Source organism: Halichoerus grypus, chromosome 4, assembly GCF_964656455.1.
Source record: "Halichoerus grypus chromosome 4, mHalGry1.hap1.1, whole genome shotgun sequence".
In the NCBI taxonomy this organism is placed as follows: domain Eukaryota; kingdom Metazoa; phylum Chordata; class Mammalia; order Carnivora; family Phocidae; genus Halichoerus; species Halichoerus grypus.
The window spans coordinates 117,129,630-117,151,803 of NC_135715.1; the positions used below are offsets into that span (position 1 = coordinate 117,129,630).

At 41.4% G+C, this 22,174-nt stretch overlaps 1 protein-coding gene across 6 annotated transcripts in view; it reads right to left on the reverse strand.

The window, feature by feature from the left end:
* Positions 1-22,174, reverse strand: part of CACNB4 (calcium voltage-gated channel auxiliary subunit beta 4) — a 236,566-nt gene that overhangs the window by 12,372 nt on the left and 202,020 nt on the right. For all 6 annotated transcript variants that reach the window (XM_036074678.2, XM_036074682.2, XM_078070786.1 and 3 more), the window contains 5 exons: positions 21,932-22,012; positions 20,407-20,465; positions 11,568-11,677; positions 6,078-6,229; positions 4,078-4,173 (listed from right to left, as the gene is read on the reverse strand). In XM_036074678.2, the coding sequence (XP_035930571.1) occupies positions 4,078-4,173; positions 6,078-6,229; positions 11,568-11,677; positions 20,407-20,465; positions 21,932-22,012 (498 nt within the window). The remainder of the gene's footprint in view (positions 1-4,077; positions 4,174-6,077; positions 6,230-11,567; positions 11,678-20,406; positions 20,466-21,931; positions 22,013-22,174) is intronic.

Sequence of the window (22,174 nt, forward strand, 5' to 3'; positions counted from 1 at the left end):
AGGTAACAGGCCTAACACTTTTTTTTTTTTTTAAGATTTTATTTCTTTATTTGAGTGAGTGAGAGAGAGAGAGGCAGAGAGAGAGTGTGCGCATATGCGCGTGTGCGTGTGCGCGCCTGAGCAGGGGGGAGCGGCAGAGAGAGAGGGAGAAGCAGACTCCCTGCTGAGCAGGGAACCCAATGTGGGACTCTGATCCCAGGGTCCTGAGATCATGACCAGAGCCGAAGGCAGCCGCTTAACCAACTGAGCCACCCAAGCGCCCCAGGCCTAACACTTAAATAATGTTTGCTGAATGTATTTTAGTTCTTGTAGGTGAGCTGCAGAAAATTGAGATGACCAAATATTTTGAGTTTGTCTGATTTAACCATACAGTGGCATGGATACCATGTCCTCAGCCGTGCCCACGGATCGTTCCATAGAAGTATCTGATTTTAATGACATTTTGAAACAATGAAGCTATCACTTAACTTGATATATTTTCTGCTTATTTTTTTTTTAAAGATTTATTTATTTATTTATTTGAAAGAGAGAGAGATGAGAGAGAGAGAGAGAGAGAGAGAGCACATGAGAGGGGGGAGGGTCAGAGGGAGAAGCAGACTCCCTGCTGAGCAGGGAGCCCGATGCGGGACTCGATCCTAGGACTCCAGGATCATGACCTGAGCTGAAGGCAGTCGCTTAACCAACTGAGCCACCCAGGCGCCCTATTTTCTGCTTATTTTTATACTCTCCTCTTCCTTGGGCTCCACAGATGTTGGTTTTACCAACATCTCTACACTGATCACTTCCAAAATCTTAGACAGAATCAGTCTTACAGTTGAGAAGGGTCTTAGATACCATAGCCTTCAGCCTTCACCAGAGGAGATTCCTCTCACAACCCACATTTGTTCCTAGAGCCCACTCTATGAACGGAGAGGCTCCAAATGAATGCAGTGAGAGACTAGGAGCTCACCACTTAGAAAGCCATCCCATTCTTTTCGGCATTTGCATTTGCGTAGACTTGTGAAATGCCTTGCTCCTGGTGGGTGAGTCTGCTCACTCTGTCCAATGAAATTAGACAGGCCTAACTACTCTCCAGTCCACCCAGATCTGCTCCCAAAACTCCCGCACATCTTGTGGCCACCTCAGGGACCTCACAGAACTAGGCCACCTGCACAGTGTAGATCCTTCTACATCTGTGAAGACAAACATGGCCAACGAATTTCGAGATAATAATCTGTATTTTCCCTTTTGTATTTTCCCCCTTTCTTTTCTACCACTCATGCAGGTGACAGGGTCTGGGCTTCCTTGTCTGGCATGGGGATGAGGGTGGGGGGGTGATGGGTGCTGTGGCAGGAAATTGCCAGCTCTCCATTTCCCTTCCTGGGTTTTGTTTCCCAAAAGCCTAAATTGGTTGGAGAGATTTTGCTAACTGACTCAGGAAACAAAGGAAGGTGGGGATGCTTTTAGACATAACAAAAGCAAACAACAGGAAGTTCCCTTAATAGCAACAAGAGGGGAAAAGAGGGAGACACCTCCTCTCCCTCAGACACAGAAGAGAAAGGAACTCCCTTGCCAATGTCCAGAGAGCAGGAACTTCCATGTCTCCTGCCTTACCAAGATTCTCTGTTCCAGATGAGGTCCGATGCAGCAGAACATCCATCCTGAAGAACCACATGGACGTGGCCAATGGTTGCCTGAACTGGAACTCTCCCCCTCAACTCCCTCAATTTCCTTACCAACTCCCCTTTACCACTTGAGGTCTTTGTTCTGTCCTGGAGATTTCTCTTGCACAGCAAAGCTGGGGGCCAGAGACTCACCTGCACGACACAGCTGTGTAGAGGTGGAGGGGCACAGTGAACGGAGGTTTGTTGGAGGCAGACAGTCCTAGGGTTGAGTCTGGGGGCTCATTTACTAATTGTTACCTCCAACAAGTTTCCTAATTGGGGACTTAGCTTTCCCTTCTAGAGAGTAAGGATAATGTTATCTACTGGGGTGGTCAAAGAGGCCTATCCTCAGATTTACTGGAAAACCTGCTGTGATGAGTGTAGTCAGCAGCTAGCCTGGGGCGGGGGCTGGGGGGACTGTGGCACCTCCCGGAACAACCACAGCCTGGGTCCAAGCCAATGCCGTGCTCTCCACAGGCCGCGGCTCCTAGCCAGTGCTTGAGCACAGCACGGAGACTAGAGCCTGAACAGTTCTGCCCAACGTGTGACAAACACGCAAGGAAGCTGCATCTCGGTCTGAGGCTCCTCCAATCCATTTCTCCTTCCTTCCTCCTTTCCTTTCATGAGATCAGTCTGGTCTGGTCGGAAGGTTCTCCCAGCCTGTTCTGTCCTCTTTCTCTTTTAGTCTTTCAAACGCATTTTCTCCAATAGATTCGTACTTCTAATTCCATTTAGGTGTCTGCTTCCCAGGAGACCCAAACTGACACACTCTCTTTACGAGATTGTTCTAAAAATTGGAAACAATAGCATAGCCTAGTGTTTGGTGGCTGCTCAGTAAAGGTTAACTTCCTTCAGCAGGTAAGGATTATAGAGTCAGGGGCTAGGTAATACACTTTTGTATTTACACGAAGGGCTTGAATTATACATTCCATTTTGTAAGTGGACTTCGTTCATAGGCACTGTGAAGTTAGACGTCTTAACATAGCACTCCAGACACCAACCTATCCAAATTATCTGCGGGCAGGTATCCAGTTGTGTATACAGGTAGGTGGGACTGAGAGGACAGGAAACTGGCTTTGGAGCCACATAGATTTAATCTAATCCTAATTTGCTGGGTGACCTCAGGAAAATCATTTAACCTCTCTCCCTTCAGTAGCCTCATCTACAAAATGGGGATAATACTGCCTACCTTACTAGGTAACAGTGAAGATTAGAGATAATCCATGTAAAGCATCTAGCATTGTGTCTGTCCTGTCTAATAAGCATCCGATAAAAGGATGCATCATACTCTTATTGTCTTTCATTCATCCTTTCATTCATTCACTTATTCAATAAATATTTACTGTGGGCCTACCGTAATAAAGGGCTGAGATATAACAGCGAACTAGAACAGGAACAGATCTTATAGAGCTTGACAGGTCAGGCATGGCAGAATGCAAAGTACATCCGGTATTTATAACAGAAACACCTAGATGGTGCTTATTATGTGCCAGGCCCTGTGCTAAGAGCTCTACCACATAGTCACTCATTGAATCTTTACACCAACCCAGTGAAGGAGGTACTTGCTCAAGATTACAAAACCAGTATGGATGTGAACACAATCTGGCTCCAGAGTCCATACTTTTAACAGCCATGCTGTATTGTCTCTCTAAACATCCGAATTAGATTTTATGCTTCCACAGAACATAAATGATCCTTACACAAGTATATATTTAAAAATCTAGTAAATCAAATCAGTGGGAAAGACAGTTATTTTCTTTAGAGAAACACAGGCACAGAAGGAGTAACTCAGCCGAGCAACAGACACTGATCAGCTACTGGTGGCCCACGGGGGGGCGGGGGGCAGTCACCTCCCCACACCCACCAAAATCCCTGCCATTGTCTTGGCTTCCAACTCAGCAGCTGTCTTCTGGCAATGGCACCGGGAAAAACATTGCTATAATTTGATTTTTCATCTTACTTAACCCTGACCTCTTCATCTGCTATAACCGCAGGGCTCTTCTAGTTCCCATAAATTCTCAGCCTTCAAGGTCATATCTTTTCTGCCAACTGGAACTTTCTGGCAGAAAAATTAAAGGAAAGTCAAATCAGGATGTTTTATTTGTTTTTTTATTTTTCATAAACGTGTCCCCATGACTGGATTAAGCAGTCTGCTGAGTGTTTGCGAGGTCAAGGTAGCAGGTGAAGACATGGGACACAGGACACTAGGTTCATTTCTTCTTACATGGCAGACACCACCCAGTTCTGGATGGCTGAGTGTAGCCAACATGACAACAGCACTTTGTTCGAAAAACCCTGTATGTTTATGATAACATATCATCACCCTCATTCTAGAACAAAAATGACAATGGTAATAGGAAAACAAAAAACACAAAACACACCACCCTCTCCTGTCTTGGCAAGAATGACTAAGACGAAAAATGATGGTACTTACTGGGGGACATTGTGCAAGTTTGTCAGCTGCCACCAGTTGAACATTTAAGTGTTTGCTTTGGGACTTTCCTCTAGATTTAATCAACCGCTGTAAAACCTGATAGAAGAAGACATGAATCAATGAGTTAAAAGAAAAATGAATAAACCAAGACCTTTTTAATAGTCTGGTTAGCCCTGAGTATTAATAAAGAGGAAATACAATATGAAAAATCATATATGTAAACTCCGTAATGACATCACCCACTTACACTGGCTCTCACTTATCGTGGCTTTGATATGTGCATCCTATTCTCTCTCCGTGTGGGTCCTAGTGGGATCTCAAGTTCCCGCCCTAGATTTTACCCAGAAATTTCAAAGAGAGCCCTGCAAAAGAGGAGGGACTGCTCTGTACCAGGTCATTTATGTCCAAATTCAGTTAAGTAATATTTTAGTTCACTATCTCAGTATCAGATAAGTATCAGTCTTTTATGTATCTGGTCCTTTTGGTCATTGATAATTATTGAGGTGTTCCAGTTTACATTAATAAGATTTCATGATAGAAATCTAGGCAAAACATTTGCACTGCCATATTGCTGCATATAAACCAGTGAATATCTGTGTCATTTGGGCACTGCTGTAACTGCATTTGCCATATACTCCCTCTCCCTTCCATTTTTTTTTAGCTGAAACAGGGCCCTCACCCCCAAAATGGTACTAGTCAGTGAGGCTCTATGACACCTCAGTGCGTATGTCCATAGGAGCCCCTGTTCCTACACTTAATGACCCCATGGTGATGGGGCAGCAGGAGAAAGAGGTTGGGATCTATTCTGCTGCAATGAAGGGTGCTTGGATCCCCTTCAGTTTCTGGGCCAAAGAGACCGCCAGGTGGTCAAGGCAAGTTCAGTCCATTCTAATGGTTCCCAGAAGGTCCTGGTTTGGTCAGGATTCCCAAGTCCATCCTGTGCAGAACCAGCGCCTGCAGAGATGGAAGGCTGAGGGGTTGGGGAAGGACACAGCTTCTTTAGACATTCTCCATCTGCGAGAGGCGACTACTGCTCTGGCTGGAAATTGAATTGGCATTTTAGTGCTAAATTGCACTCTTGGAGGCATTAAAAATAAACTAATTATTAAGGTAGTACCTCCCTAGGATATCTATTTCACATTAACTTTTTAGAATGTCATCGCTTCTTAAAAATGAAAGAACAGCAAAATCAAAAGAGACCAATTTGAGGCTGTCTCACTTTTATTTTTATCTACCTTTGTGGCATAGAGACACATGGCAGATATCCCATTGTGTTTAATCACAGAATACCTATTCCTTGAAGAACCCAACCTGAGCACATATATAAACGTCTATAACTTTTCCATAAGAGATTTTATGCAGTGATGTTTGACTTTATATATGATAAGTGTATATACTTTTCTTGAACTATGTACTCTCTCAACCAGGGAGAGAATATAGGTGCTACAAGAATCAATATTACCCAAGAAATTTACTAAGATAGAACCTAAAGTCTCTGAAAAGCCATTCTTACTTTTTCTCACCTTTCTTAATTTTTTGTTTCTATTACATTCTTGCATAACTGCCTGGCTGGGGAACCACAATAGAGAGTGACCTTCTTTAAAACAATGGCTATTCTTTATTTGCTCTCTTAGAATTTCTAGAACCTCTACAGACTGTGGGAATTAAAACTGCCCATTAAAAAGGGTCTCAATAAGATATTCCCCTGACCCACTAACAAGAAAGCACAGAGCAAAGAATATTTCAAAGGAAATGAGCTTCTGATCCTTTTTTTTTTTTTAAGATTTTATTTGACAGCGAGAGACAGAGAGAGCGCAGGAACACAAGCAGGGGGAGTGGGAGAGGGAGAAGCAGGCTTCCTGTGGAGCAGGGAGCCCGATGTGGGGCTTGATCCCAGGACCCTGGGATCATGACCTGAGCCGAAGGCAGATGCTTAACGACTGAGCCACCCAGGCGCCCCAATGAGCTTCTGATCCTTAAGGGACAAAGGAGCTAATTACCTTTGGAGATGAGACTTTTACATGAACAATAATTGGTGCTAAAGAAGTCTTTATGAGTTGTGCTGGGTGATTGATTGTGTCTGCATCAAGAACCACCAGTTGCAAAGATCTTGCCAGCTCAAAGATTCTTTCAATTTCACTTTGTACTTCCGCTAAAAGGAGAAATAATAAATAACAGGACATGGTTATTTTTACTAATTAGTTCTTAAATTTAAAAACATAGTACCCCTTTCTGATGTTTGTCTATATTGCAAAACAGAACATTTTGAATTTCATACTTCTTTTAACTTAAGGTATTTTCTAAAGAGATGGGTTGAGTTTTGGTTGGTTTTCACCAAACCAAATATTTGGTGAAAAAAACTGAGATGGTTCTCTTAACTCACTTCTTACACTTGTCCTGAAATTTAGCTATTTATATAGCTATGTTGTTTATGATTGTTGCTTTGTTCTAAAGAACTTTTACTTGAGCTATGAAAGCTGAAACCACATTTAGGAAAGAACTGAAGTACATGTGTAGAGCAACATCACATGGAAAGCAAATTACACTGAAATATTTCAACCAATCAACAATTTATATATTAATATTCTGGAAATATGTTTTTTAAAAACCCCACAATTCATCTGTTTTGATGAAAAAATATGCATATTTTTTATCCAGGGTTAAATGTCTGGGTCTACTCTTACAACTAACATATTGCTATATCTTAATTCAAGTATTAGGGCCAGTACACTTGTTCTAAGGCATAATCTTCAGTATTAAAAAAAAAAAAAACTAAGGCAATTATATTATAAATGCTGAAATGCCTTGAGAACGAAATCTATTCGACTGGCTGTAATAGCCAAGTGACCTGAATCTCTGCATGAATCTGGTCAAATAAAAAAATCTAGTTATTCTCCATGTCTGAAGCAATCCAGCTATTTTTAAAACAAAGCAGATTATCTATAAAAACATAATCTGGTTTTCTAAAACATAAAAAGCTTTTTCATATATATTTTATAAATCATCTGATATATTGGGTCATGTTCAAAGTCTGAATTAGACTACTTAATTTTCAGAGAGATGATCTTGTTTTACTGTTTACTTATTTTTATTTTTGGCCTATGCATTATAGGCGTGACCTAGCAATGTTGTAATCGCGTTTAAATTACACAGAGTAGACAAAGTTGCCTAATGTACATTACTTCCAAGATGGCCTAGGAAAGAGGTGATGTTGCTTTAAATATACTCTTTGAAAAGGGTTTCTACCAAAATGCCATGATTTGTTTTGCTTATCCAGTATATATTCAATTTCACGTCACCCACCAAAAAGTCCTCCCTTCCATAACCAGACATACTGACAGGGTGTGCAGGAGCATGAATGCTCAAGACTATCTTGTAACTCTATTTTCTTGGGCTTTGCATAATAGCCTAAAATTCTTCCCACAAAATCACTGATGTTTAATGCATGATTTGTATTAGAAATAGGAATTTCAAGAGTGAACATAGCTATCATTTTTCATATGATCCAATCCCAGTGGTCTGAAAGATTTTATATTGCTTTGAAAGATGACTAGCTCCCAAGACATTTACGTAAAGAATCTGGACAATTAGGCTCATTTGCAAAATGCTTCTGAAGTCACATACTACACTTGTTAGTAATAATAACACACCTGTCCCTTTTTTCTCACATGTCAAAAACAGTTAAAAAAATTTTTTTCTTATAAGTTCAGAAAATAAAGTGTATTTGTATTGTAGTAGATTTCAGCCTCTGGCTGTTGGGGTACGTTCTCCATTTGTTGTTGTCATTAAATTGCCACTGGTTTAACTCCTGTCCAGGACTGTTGTAGAACAAGTCTGCACTGCTTTAAATTTCAAATCTGAACACAATGTTTCCCGAAGTAGCAAAAAGGTAGTGAGGTAAACTGGACTGCTCCAGTACAAAGAACCCTTGAGGCACACTGTGTAAATAACACAGAAATACCTAGCCTTATTTATTCTGCATCAGCAATGAGGTAAATGTGGTTTTTGACCTGTGCAGAGGGCAAGCACATCCAAGACTTAGACAACACAGAACTCTTAGGCAATGGGCACTCTGGCAGGAGTGGAGAGGTGCTCGGGCAAGAAAGCCAGAAGGCTGCAGAGGCCACATTATATACTAGAGTGGGTCCATATTTGCATAATATGTATTTGGAATTCAATACATAAACTGTATGTCTGAGAAAGAGAATGGCATATATATCTACATAGCTCATTTTCTTAAAGAAAAACTTCAAGCTAATCCAGCAATCTTGACTTCCCATGCTGATTCTCGGTTCCAGTGGAAGGTTCCAATGGAAGTTTCATCATGATTTTATTCCAGACAAATGGGGCCCTGAGAAGTCATGGATTACGATGCTGGAAGAACCTCCACGAACACTTCTATAACTTGACCGTGACCAATCTAGACCCACCTCTCTCCAGCATCTCTGTCATCTGTGATCTTTCTTATATCCAAATGCTTAAACTACTCCCTTGGGTTCAGAGCAACATTTCCCAAAGTGAGTACCCTGGAACACTAATCCCTTAAGATATCCTAAGAGGAAAAAGAGATTTTTTTGCAAAATATTGCAGGCTCTAATAGTTTCTTCTGGAATTTCAAACATGCATTGCCCTTTGTATCTTAATGGCTCTCGGAAGTCTTGCAGTAAAGACTGCCAACTGTTTAATCCAAATTTCCAAATTTGACTATGGAAAACATGTTGGATGTAATAACTACTAGTATCCTTTAGAATTCACATTTCATAGAATCTACTCTGGAGGTTTCTTTAGCAAGGTATACTTAGAGCTCTAACACACTGGCCTCAACCTACTTTTCCAGTCTCTTTCCCTGTTGCTTTCAAACCATGCCACCCACTCCCCTTTTCTAAGCATTCTCTGAACAAACTACTTGTTTATCAACCACACAAATGCTGATGCCTCTGCACATTTTTGCCTGCCTTGAAGAACCAGCTCAAATATAACTTCCTCGAAGTCTTCTCTGATACCTCTTACTCCCTACCCTTCTTTCTTTATACCCCTAGCTCTTGGCTCATAATTCCATTATCAGACAGCATTTTAACCATCTGCCCCTTCTTTCCAGTGGCTTATGGGTAAGATATTTTTCTTAGTTATGTTTGTACTTCCTAGGTCTGGCATAATGTGTGGCGGCACATAACAATAAACATGTGATGGCGGAATGTACAAATGCGCAGTAACAAGCCAGCAAATGGACATAAGTGGCTCATGTAGTGGTTATTATAATAGATTGCCATTAAATTATTTCTAATGGTTGTAGGTATATGAATTTGTGAAGCAAAGGGAAAAACTAGTGAACTGACATTCACCTTGTTTTGTCCTCAATATTTATACTAACTCCACTCCACTGACTGAAACAGGTGACTGGATTATACAGGATGACTTCAGAGAATATCCATGAGACCCTTGGCTGGGGTAGACGTAGAGTCAGGCGACCTTGCGTATGCATTTAAGTGTTTTTTAACCTCTCATTATACATCAGAGGAAGGAGTAATCAAAAGTCAAAGGCACTTTGTGGAGTGAAAAGGAGAGTGGAAGACAGGAGAATAGACAATGGATGCTTGTTTAAGAAATCTTCAATCTAATTTGGCATCCTTGTCTCCCACAGCATTTAACTTTAGTCAGTCCCCTACTCTGATTCATCATCATCAACTCTTCCATTGTTACTTCCTTAAGGTCAAAATACTGTGTCTTTAAAAGCGTTTCACTCATGTCAGCTGTGACTCAGCTATGACAGATATCATTATCAGATGTGAAAGATCTAAATACTGAACTAAGGAAAGAACCACTGATGTCCGGGATCTTGCCCTCACAAGGACTGACAACTATTCCACTGGTATGTTTAACATTCTTTCATAAACCATCCAACAAACATTTATTGAACAATTACCATGTGCCAATCCCATGCCAGGAATACAGAGATGATACTTCGTAGCCTCTTTCTAATCTGTACAATTCTTGGCTCAGGGTCAAGGTTCAGCCTCCAACAAATTCTTGCATAGGATGTTTGGGCGTGCAAGCTATCTTGGAATTTTTTTGTTTTCTATCATCATCTCTCGAGATGAATGTCATTTTTCCCCAGCAGCATGGACTTGTTTCTGTGGATGGTGATTCCATCTCCCACAGCCCTGTTCATCCATGGCTTTATGTAGCTAACCACATATTGAGTAAGGGGCAGGTGGGGCTAGGTAGGGAGAGATAGGTAGGGGGCTATGTGACTAGGCTCACACAGGGGGCTACGTGTTCGGGCTCACAGCAATCCCAGATGGGGAAAATGCTGAGGCGAACAAAACCAGAGATGAGGGAATATAACGAGACTAACGAGTCTACCTCATTTGTCTTAAATGTCAGAGATCTCTGTAACAGCTACAGGTGGACCACTGAAAATTACCAAACTCCAAAGAAAAAGTAAACAGTGCTATCAGTGGCGGAGACGTCAAGATTTACGTTCCCTAGTCAGTTCTCAATAAAAGACTGTCAGTGAAAGCCCACAGTGGCAACCCACTCGGGACCCCTCTCTCTTTAGAGTTTTTTTTTCTTCTTTCCTTTCTGTTCTCATCTTCACTTAATAAACTTTCACCTCACCCTTTTGTGTCTGCGAGATTCATTCTTCGACTCCGTGAGACAAGCACCCTGCAATCCGGTAGCAATATGGTATTTTTTTTTTTAAAGACTTCACCCATTCATTTGAGACACAGAGAGAGAGAGAGAGAGAGAGAGAGAGAGAGAGCATGAGCAGGGAGAAAGGCAGAGGGAGAGGGAGAAGCAGGCTCCCCGCCGAGCCAGGAGCCTGACGTGGGGCCTGATCCCAGGACCCTGGGACCACGACCTGAACGGAAAGCAGACGCTTAACCATCTGAGCCACCCAGGCGCCCCAGCAACATGGTATTTTTCCCTTCTCCATCATGGTGAATTTCAGAATGCTTTCTGATTGTGCTCCAGGAAAGACACATTTATACTCCCTGCATGTTATTCATGCTCATGGCTCTTTCCACTTAAAGCTGTGACTATTCTGGGTACTACCAGCTAGCAGCAGAAGCAACACTAAAACACCATTATCTAGCTTTCTTCTAAAGATCTGAGAAGGTTGAACATCTCATTTCCTTTCATGTCAGCTGTGACTCAGGTATGACAGATATCATTAGCCTCGTTGAGAAGCTGGGGCAGAGTGGAGATGAGTGGTTTCAGGTGGTCAGGCAGTAACAGACCAGGAGAGCCCAATGAGGATTCTTCCCACCAGACTACTAATTAACTAAATGACTAGAGCTGAGAGAGGAGGCTCTGGCGGCTATAGGACTCTGTTCCCTTCTTTTCCATGGATACCATTCTTTTCAGTTCATCAGCACTTCCCCATTCAGAATGGGGAGCAAACTGGAAAAAAGACATTCGCAAACAAAACATGTGTCATCCCACTCTGAAAGCATAGCTTGGACAAGTACCACATTTGAACATCTTACCTAAGCTGGACCGAGTGTTCGAACGTTCGATTATTGCTCTCTTGCTGGGATTATTTAGGACAGACCTCTTAGCAAGAGAAATGTCAGCTGTCACTCTTGTTATTGATATCCTATGAATAGGAACACAGAACAGAACAAGCCAGTAAAAAATGTTATGGGGCTCTCAAGTGATTTATAACCACAGTACTTAATAACCACTTTATATACAGCCCTGTGACCACAGTATAATAAACATTTGCCACAAGTATTTTAAACAGGCTTTGGCTAGTATTAAAATATAAGTCGGGTAGAATGGAGGAAGGTTTTGGCTGTTTAACCAAAACCAAAACTAAAACAAAAACAAACCTGTTGTTAAAAAAGCAGCTCTAGGGGCGCCTGGGTGGCTCAGTTGGTTAAGCGACTGCCTTCGGCTCAGGTCATGATCCTGGAGTCCCTGGATCGAGTCCCGCATCGGGCTCCCTGCTCGGCAGGGAGCCTGCTTCTCCCTATGACCCTCACCCCTCTCATGTGCTCTCTCTCTCTCTCATTCTCTCTGTCTCAAATAAATAAATAAAATGTTTAAAAAAAAAATAAAAAAAATAAAAAAGCAGCTCTTCCGGGCGCCTGGGTGGCTCAGTTGGTTAAGCGACTGCCTTCAGCTCAGGTCATGATCCTGGAGTCCCAGGATCGAGTCCCGCATCGGGCTCCCTGCTCGGCAGGGAGTCTGCTTCTCCCTCTGACTCTCCCCCCTCTCATGCTCTCTCTCTCTCATTCTCTCTCTCAAATAAATAAATAAAATCTTAAAAAAAAAAAAAAAAGCAGCTCTTCCTCCACTATTACCTACCTTGCCAAATTCTCTTTATAATGCACACCATATCAGGAGGGAATCAAAACATATGAATAAACCATGCCCTTTCTGGGAAAGAGCAATACAATTTCCCTACAATTCACAGTTGATTTGCTCTTGAACAAGACTCCAGGAACTATGAATGCTCTGCCCAGACGTATCAATGCTGCTGGCCAAAGGGGAAAGCCCTCTTCATTTTCATCATCGACACTCAACCAGTTGGTAGCGATGTTGCATTCCCAGTGCTCAACAGTTAAATTCATGTTACAAGAAGCATTTCTCCCCAAGCCCAAAGGAATGTTTCATTTCTAAGAATATAGAAAATATGATTTCTCTTCTGCATGCACAAGATTCTTCAGCATATTTGCTTAAGACTTTGAATGCATAAAGTGGGGAGCGATAAGACACAACAGTTGAGGGCAATGTGAGGATCGTTGCGAGGATTTTGGGAAGTCAGAAAGTTTCCTGCAGTTATGCAGGAGAAGAATAAAGCAAAGACACTGCAAATGAACTGAGAGAGGAGTCTATTTGCACATGATTGATCACATAAGGATCTCTGGAATTTATAGTTTTAAAATTCTTGACTTTAAACTGGCATTGATCAATTTCAGATGATTATCTACCCGCAGAATGCAAAGAATGCCTCTCTAAGTCAGTTATTGCCACCATGGAAAGGACCTTTCTCCATTCTTATTTTCAGAGCTTGGCAGAGTTCCGGAAAGGAGACAAAAGAGTAGTGCCCCTTCCCTTTATGTGCAGTGCACCCATTCTCCTTCATTTTTATATGCCTTTGGGGGTTGGGGCAGGGAAGAGGTAGAGTTGTGAACAGTAATTGAGCCATATGTCATCTCATACCTGTTTTAGTATACCATCAACCCTCTCAGGAGACTCTTCACCTGACTTCAGTGACCCAAAGCTTTAAGGAAAATATAAAATAATCCTTTTCACAAATGACTGGAAATTGCTCCTTTAAAGCAACAGGCTGTACAAAAGTTCTGATATCATTTTAATGCAAAGCACCTTCTTGTGTCATTGTATTGTATTTATAAGCTGTAGATGGCTGGTAAGTTTTATGTTTTTACATTTTTTAGAATTTTTAAGCATTAATAAATTATTTGAAGCATCTTCAAATTATCTTCTGCAGAAACCAAGGGCTTTGTGAAATACCCTCAGGCCACTGAGAACACTGAAGGGAAGCTGAGTTGGCGGAGCGCGGGAGTTCCTACCGTCCATGCCAGGCAAACGCCTCCACATTTCTGTTTTCTACATTGGGGCTTTATATATGATTTCATTGTAAAAAGCTGTTCAACTGCTAAAAGACACTGGAAAGCACTGGTCAAGTACAACGTCTTCATTTTGCCAAGAAAACCGAGACACAGAGAGGAAGTTCCACATGATTAGTGAGAGGCTAAGAAGGCCTAAAACACAGACCCCCAAACACCAGGCCAGTACTTAGTCACCTGACTCATAAGTCTCTTAGGGTTTCAGTTTTCTTCTCTAGCAACCCTGAATGCCCAGATGCAAGCCAAATCATCAAGCACAGACGCAGTCGACCTTGACAATGTACAGAGAGGTGGTCAGGATTTCAATGAGGTTAAAGTCAAGTGAATCTCATGTCTCAGTCTCCATGACTCAGGTGGCCTTTGCAACTTAAGGTATGAAATCTCATGGGCAGTCCTGTGCTTACAGCTCCTTTATTTACAGAATAGGTTTATTTTTGTGTTTCTGTTTGTTTGTTGTTTTTTAAAGATTTTTATTTATTTATTTTTGTCAGAGAGAGAGAGCGCACAAGCAGAGGGAGTGGCAGGCAGTGGGAGAGGGAGAAGCAGGCTCCTCGCTGAGCAGGGAGCCCGATGTGGGGCTCGATCCCAGGACCCTGGGATCACGACCTGAGCCGAAGGCAGCTGCTTAACCAACTGAGCCACCCAGGCTTCCCTGTTTGTTTGTTGTTTTAAGAATAGAGTTGCTGGTTAGGAACATAGAGTCAAGTTCCAGAGGAATTCAAATCTATGACTGGAAAGAAGTGGGTTAATTTAGGAACAGAACTCAACTTTCTAGAATAAAGACTTTTGGAGGGCCTAAAAAGTCTGTTCTGCATAAGGGAGATCAAGTTTTCTAGTTCTAAACAAGCCAAATAGTGACCTTTGGTTCTTAAAATTTGAAAGGATTACCAACAGGTGCATACTCTTATTTTTTCTGGATCTTAAACATGTTTACGAAGCTATTTTCAAACACACACAGAGCTTTACAAATTTTTACAAGTTCTACCAAAAAGCAAGCTAACAAAACAATAACACACACATACACAGAAAGAAAAACTGCTTCATATATTCCACAAATAGGAAAAGGTATGGACAATATAGGGTTCTTTTTCTTGTTTTATTTGACAACTAAATACGAGCAGATTTGTTAATCTAAGTTATTTTTTAAAAATATTTTTTTTAAAAAAGATTTATTTATTTATTTATTTTAGAGACCAGGGAGGGGGGCGGCAGGGAGAGGGACAGAGAGAATCCCCAAGCAGACTCCCCACCAGGCGTGAAGCCCATCATGGGCCTGGATCCCAGGACCCCAATTGAGATCACAACCCGAGCAGAAAACAAAATTAGGCTGCTTGGTAAGTATTATTACAAGTTATTTCTTAATAATAGAACACATGCATGCATGAAAGAACTCAGGACAAGACAGACACAGCCCCAGAAACCCTTCAATAAGACAAAACAGAGGTTTCTATTTTCTATACAAAGATGCTTACTATTACCAAAATCAGACACCAAATCCAAACTCTTTTTTTGTAAAAGGCTTCTCAGCAATATAATTGAAGTTTATATACATTTTTTAGTTTTATATATGTTAAAAAATATACTTTATATACTAGTTATATATTTATTATTATTATTATTTTACTTATTACAATGTCTTTTCTACTTCTCTTCTTGCTGTACTCATTCCCCCCAGTGTCTTTCAGTACTTCTGTGCATCTTATCTGATATATGTCTTTTTAAAAGTTCCTTAGGAAACTTTTCTGTGACATAGTGTCCGTGATTACTGACTGGTAGATAAACACTAACAGAAGTTCAGTTCCTCAGCCAACTGCGTATAGTAGCAAATACCACTGAAAGCTAGCAAAAAAATGTTCTCTAAATCTAAGCAAATCTGATCCCAACTGTTCTTTATTTCTGTTTTGGAATTCATCATAATTGCTGCAATCTATCATGACCTATGAGTATTAGTTTTCTGTAAAAAAAAACACTGCTTTTAGTTATAACACATTCATTCAAAAACAATTAGTATTTCCACATTCATTCAGAACAGCTATAAGGTCCTTTTATACTCTATCTTTGCTACATCTAATAAGCAATGCCATTAGTGCATTAATTGAAAAAAAAAACTCCTAGTATTCATAGAGAAGACTATTCTAAAGAACAGAACAGTACACTGTCAAGAGAATGGGGATGGAGGGCATACATAGATCTGAGTATTCTTCCTGGATCTTGCCTTTGCTGGGTGTGTGACCATGGACAAGTCATGTCATCTTTTGAGCATCAGTATCCTAATCAATACAATGGTGATAGCAGCTTTGCCAAACTATCTCATGGGACTGTCCATGGGAGCAAACAAGATAATATATAAAAGTGCTTTACTAAATAATTATTCATGGTGTCCTATGTTGATAGGACATAATGTATATAAGACAATTACTGGAGATTTGAAGACTGGAAAGGGACAGTTTCTTTATATACTATCCTCAGAAATTGGCAGTCTACCTTGAACTCCCAACCCCCAGAGTCCATGAAATTTATATACTTTGAGGGTGAGAGAGTCAGGTCAGACACGTTGTAATCAAAACCTGATAATGTGAATGCCTGTTTGGCATTCAAGTATTCAATTACGTATCTCTAGTGTTTGACCACCGATGAGTCTGTATTTAAAGAGAGAATGGTAGAAGGAGATGATAAGAGGGTGATACTGATTTGGAAACAGAAGGCACTGTGTTCTTTTCCATTTGTTGACTGCAGCTCCAAGTTGTTTTCATTCTGCCGTGCCTTGGCTCCTGTGTGATAGCATCAGGTGTGCCCATTGCTGTTTATAAATAAATACTACCTCTCTGAGTCTCCTAAGTTGTATTCTCAGCCTCTTTTCTTCCAATTCTTTCTCAAACCCCCCTTTTTTTTTCCTTTGAGTAGCCTTTGGCTAACAACTTCCTTTAACTTTAGATCTTATCTATATAGGCTACAGGATGTTCATTTAGGATTTTTGGCCATGATCATGTTGGTTACAAAGTGTTCGACAACTGCCATAGAGCTGATCTGATCTAGTTGTCAAAATGCATAAAGCAACAATTTTATTGGAATTTGAAATGATTAGCATAGGTCAACAAACGGCAGTTGGTTTGACTGCCTGCAGTTCAGACTACGAATGGTATATTCAACCAGTCGAACAAACCTCATCCTGAAGGACGATCCCCAGTGAATGTTTGTGGCATAAAATGAAGAGAGAAAAGCTGCATGCCACTGTGTGTTCACCGGGCTGATGCCACGCACCTACTTTATGATCTGTGCATAGGAACTGTCACTACGTGTGGATATCCACACAGACAAAGATCCCCCCGGGAACTAGTTAGTGCTATGCTGTTCTTTTTCTTACACATATTACAGTTAGGCCCGGCAGTAACAGCCACAGCAACAACACTGTGTAGTAAGTAGCTCTCAACTAACTCAAATAATCTGAGGTATTAAAAAAAGGGGCAAGTCTGTGATTTTGTGACAATCAAGCTGTTGGACTTGAATCCAATTTGTTGAAATATTTTCTAACCAGGATCTGAAAAACAGTACTGAAGAAAGCCTCTTAGCCAACGGATCCCTTTTTTGCTCTTTCTGAAAAATAGTAAGACTTTCCCTTGACTCTTTTGTCTAACCTACTGCATTCATAGCCAATTAAACACTGAGTAGGTTTCCATTAGAACATACTGTTTATGCTCTATCACTGTGCCTTCTGTGTAATTGTTCTCTTGGCTGGTTTCAGTTAAAGACTATTTGTTGTTTTCTCTCCTTTTATTAACTGGTAAAACATAATACGGCAGATTGTCATAGCTCAGAATGTAAGGCTATTTCCCACACAGCAGATGTGTCATAGTCAGTGTGAGGCTACAAGCACGTTGCTTCTTCCTTATCAAAGTCTCTACATACCCTCAGCGAATGAATTCATTACTGGTTTTTCTGCTGCACTGGCCTCTTAGGATTTGAAAGCAAGTCCACTCTGCTACTCCTGCCTTTACCATCTATCTTTTCCCAACTCTGCCGTAAATCAGAGCTCTCCAGGGCTGGGTCTCTTTCTCTGGCTATTACTTTTGCTGCTCTTTGAACCTTCCTCCTATCTCTGGATCGTCCGCTGTGCCATCAGACCGTATGGAACACTTGGCATTGACATTTTAATTCTACTTTTACTAAAACCGTCTCCAACGGTGTGTGTAAATGCTTGATGCAGCAACTCTACCCGACTCGAAACAAATCTCTGCTGTTACCATCAAATGCACTTCCTCCTTCTGGGCCTGAAAATTGAAGAAGAACCTCAGATGCTTCATTCTTGAAAATAATAATTAAGCCACTCACTTTCTCTTTGTTAAATTCTAATAGTTCCCTTCTTCTAGTCCCATAGGTCCTACCTTTCAGACCGTTAAAAACGTTGTTTATAAGGATGCTATGTGGTGACAGAAACAATCTGACACAAAGAGGCTGTTTTATGGGATGGGATTTGTTTAGCTCAAGGGCTGTTATGGGGTCGCCTGATGAGGCGCTGCTCAGAACTTCCTTCGGTAAAGACACCACAGGTTAAAACCACGCAACTTTAAGCATAGCTAGAGGAAATGTTTGTGCGTGTGGCCAATAACACAGAAGACTGAGCCATGCATGTTAGCTGCCTCCAACCCACAGATTGCTGCATGAGGTAAGGATTACGGCCCAGTCATCAGCGGGCAAGACCAACCAAGGCCACTGCCATCAAGTTAAAGAGTCAGAGTTCAGCCGTTCTTTGCAGTGCTTTTTCAAGAAGTGAAATCCCAATAACCAAACATTCTCAAACAGAAGCAGTTTATCCATCTGTTTATAGTTGCTGAAGAAAAGAGATTACAATAAAAGGACTTTTACATTTCCACCCAACTCTAATATTCAGTGCTTTTCATTTGTGTGAAACTACTTCATTCTCTACTTATCTTCTTTAAGAAAAGGGGGGATGAGGAACAGAATAAACCCATGGCTTTCTTAGTGTCTTGTGTCCACTAGATGAACGTGGCACAGATGGTTATTTGTTCCACAAAATCTATTTCCTCCTCCTCCTGGCCACATAGCTATACTACATTTCCCAGACTGCTTTGCAATTCAGCATGGCCACATGACCAGGTTCTGACCAATGAAAAGTGAGGGCCAATGTGCGTCCCTTGCAGGCTGGCATGCACGTCTCCCCACCGGCTGACTGGAGAGACCACCCTCAGGCCGAGGACCCCAAATGATGGGTGGAACAAGCTTTCTGTCCATCCTCCCCTCCCCAGTATAACCCCCTCCACCTAGCTGAGGAATGCCTGTCTCAAACTGTTAAATGAGCAACAGTAAGCTCCCAGTGTGTCTGAATCATTATACGTTTTGGGGTCTATTTATTAAGGCAGCCTGGCATTCTACTAATGTACCCAGCCATTCACATAAGGGCACTGAAGCATTCTGATTCCTTGAACTAAAATCTCAATTATTGGAACCGAAATCTCAGTTTCTTTGTATGTAGTCCCAGAAACTAATGAATATTTTAAACACAATTACCCAGAAGGCTTTTCTTTTGACAAATATACACAGTTTGTACTTAAAGCATTATTATGTTTACTTTTTCCCTTAAAATACCATATTTTATTTTATTTATTTATTTTTTAAAGATTTTATTTATTTATTTGACAGAGACAGAGATAGCGAGAGCAGGAACACAAGCAGGGGGAGTGGGAGAGGGAGAAGCAGGCTTCCCGCGGAGCAGGGAGCCCGATGCGGGGCTCGATCCCAGGACCCTGGGATCATGACCTGAGCCGAAGGCAGACGCTTAACGACTGAGCCACCCAGGCGCCCTTAAAATACCATATTTTAAAAAACCTATTTGAAGCTATTTTTAAAAAATATTTGGTAGTTTGATGCATGTACCCATACTTCTCAGTACACACTATGTACATTTTCTTCATTTCTATTAAGTCTTCATCATTTGCAATGTGGTTATTTTTACAAGGAATGCATTCTGCATTGTGAGGGAGCTTAGTACTTAGTATTGAGCCAATATGGACTTTTTACCATTTCTCTGCAAAACACAGAAACTCTTTTAGGCATTTTTCACAAACCTTATATGATAAAATTATTTGATGGCTGAAGACTGAGCCATGTTAATCACAGGATACGTACAAAATATATCAATAAAATACAAGGTGATTTCTTGGTGAAATAAACCCAGAACTAAGCATCCAAACAAGTACTCTTCCCTACAAATAGTCACTTTGGGAAGCTTATGATGAAAACATTTCTTGCACTCTTCTTTTGAGGAAACTCAGTACTTTATACCTTCGTATGTACACACATACATGCATACACACACACACACACACACGCATACACAGTTCCCAGCGAGTCACCACATTTATCAGAAACAATCTATATTTTCACTAAGATTTTTCATCAAATAAGTTTGGTATGAATTCACTAACAAGCAAGGAAATAAAGACAAACGCATACATTTGCTTAAAACAAATGGATTATTTTCCTTCTCAAGGTCCTTTCTCCCTTGGGGATTCAATGCTATACTTCATAACTTCATACCTTCAGAATTCTTTCATTGTATTCTTCCCTGAATACTGAGTTAACTTTTTTTTTTTTCTGAGTTAACTTTTAATTAGAGAACTTCTGCAATCACTGGAAACAGATCCACAAATCAATTTGTCACACATGTTCAGTTAAAGGAAAATAAAAATACAAAAACATCTGTATGTCTCACCTCCCATCAAACCTGTGCTTCAGGAAATCAAAGAGGGCTTTCTGCATCATGTCTGTTACCTTGGCAGAGGTGAGAAAAAAAGAATGAGGCAAACACACGCAGAGACAAGAGCGCAGAGACAGAGCGTGAGAGGTCAAAGGTGAGAGAGGTGGGAGGGAAGGGCACTTTGTCTGAGCAAAGACCTCACACAGTCTGTTGTCTCCAAGGGGTGGGGTAGGTTACCATGGGGGGCATGTTTCACGCTTAACCACTTACAGTTACTCCAATTCCCCCTTGGTTGTCCTCTAGGGTGTTGAGGAATGAACCAGCAGTGTTCACTAGACCCAAGGCAGACCCCCTTCCCTTCTTAGGCGATAGGACTGCAGCCAAGAGACCACAATAAGCTGGCTTTACTCGCAAGTGCTGCCGGTCCTTGGCTCCCCTGAGTGGTGCCTGCCTCCGGGGAGGAGCAGCTAGAGCTCCTCGGGCCAGCCCTGGACTTAGCCACCGGCTTCTTGGTAGAAATTTTCCATTTCTATAGATCACTCTCCTGCTCTTCCTCTGACATTCCCCACTGAGAGGCAAAGGGGAGGGGGAGAGAAGGGAGGGAGCCAGGCAGTGGGGAGAAGGGGAGAAACAAAAGGGGATGGGATTCTTAGATCTGCCTCAAAGAGATTCATTAATTCATTCCATCAATGTGTATTCAGTAACTACTATGGGCCAGAGATTGTCCTAGCTCAGTGGGAATGGTAGGACCCTGGAGGTTGCCCACCTTTGATTTTAATGTCCCACCCCACCTATTCTTATCTATGCTAGCACAGAGTCAGAACGGCGACATCTGAAATGTAGGACATCTAAGTCTTTACTCTTTTCCTTCTTACATGGTATTGTTTAATCTCTGAACCAGTTCATTAATACTTTCAGTGGAGGTTTTTTTCCTTCTCTGTCCTTAAAATAAATAAGCAGAGAAAGCACCAGAAATATTTCGTGGGATAGGTCATCATCTTGAGCACCCAGCAAGGTGAGATTTGTTGGTGCTTTGAGGGTTTAGGTTTGCTAGCATATGTTCTCTTGTGCTGTTTATACTCAATTATTTCTTTATTTTTAATTTTTTTTAAGTAAGCTCTACGCCCAGCGTGGGGCTTGAACTCATGACCCAGAGATCAAGAGTTGCATGCTCTACCACTGAGCCAGCCAGGTGCCCCCATACTTGATTATTTCTAATAGTAATGAGAATGGTTGAGACAGATAAAGTCCTTCACTTTGAATTTAATGCAGAGCAAACCGTTGACCAGAATTTTTCATTATAAACGTTTTAAGGGATATATTTCTAAACAAAGAGATACATATAAGGTGAGAAGTGTGCCAGAGAAGGAAGCAAGAGTGAAGGGTCACATAAGCCCCATACTGTGCCACCCGCCTTCCCAGGAGGCGACTTGGCCCCATCAGTACCTCTATGTAAGCAGACCCTGGAGGAGCAAGCTCCCAACAGCTGTCTCTTAGGTTCTTGATCAAGAACTGAAGCATAACAGACTGGTATTTGTACCTCATAACCCTTCAGTGACGGCCCCACTAACACCACCGGACGCATGGATGGCACAACATCGTAAGGAGGAATGTGCTCCGTCTGAAAAAGATGATTTGACATGCATGACAAGGTGAGGCTAAGCACACCTCCTCAACAGCCACAGAATTCATAATTCTCAGGTCAAACGAGAAATGATTACCACAGGTCCCCACCAAGGACGCTCATCCCTTATTTTATAGCCATTTGGGTCACTGAAATGGA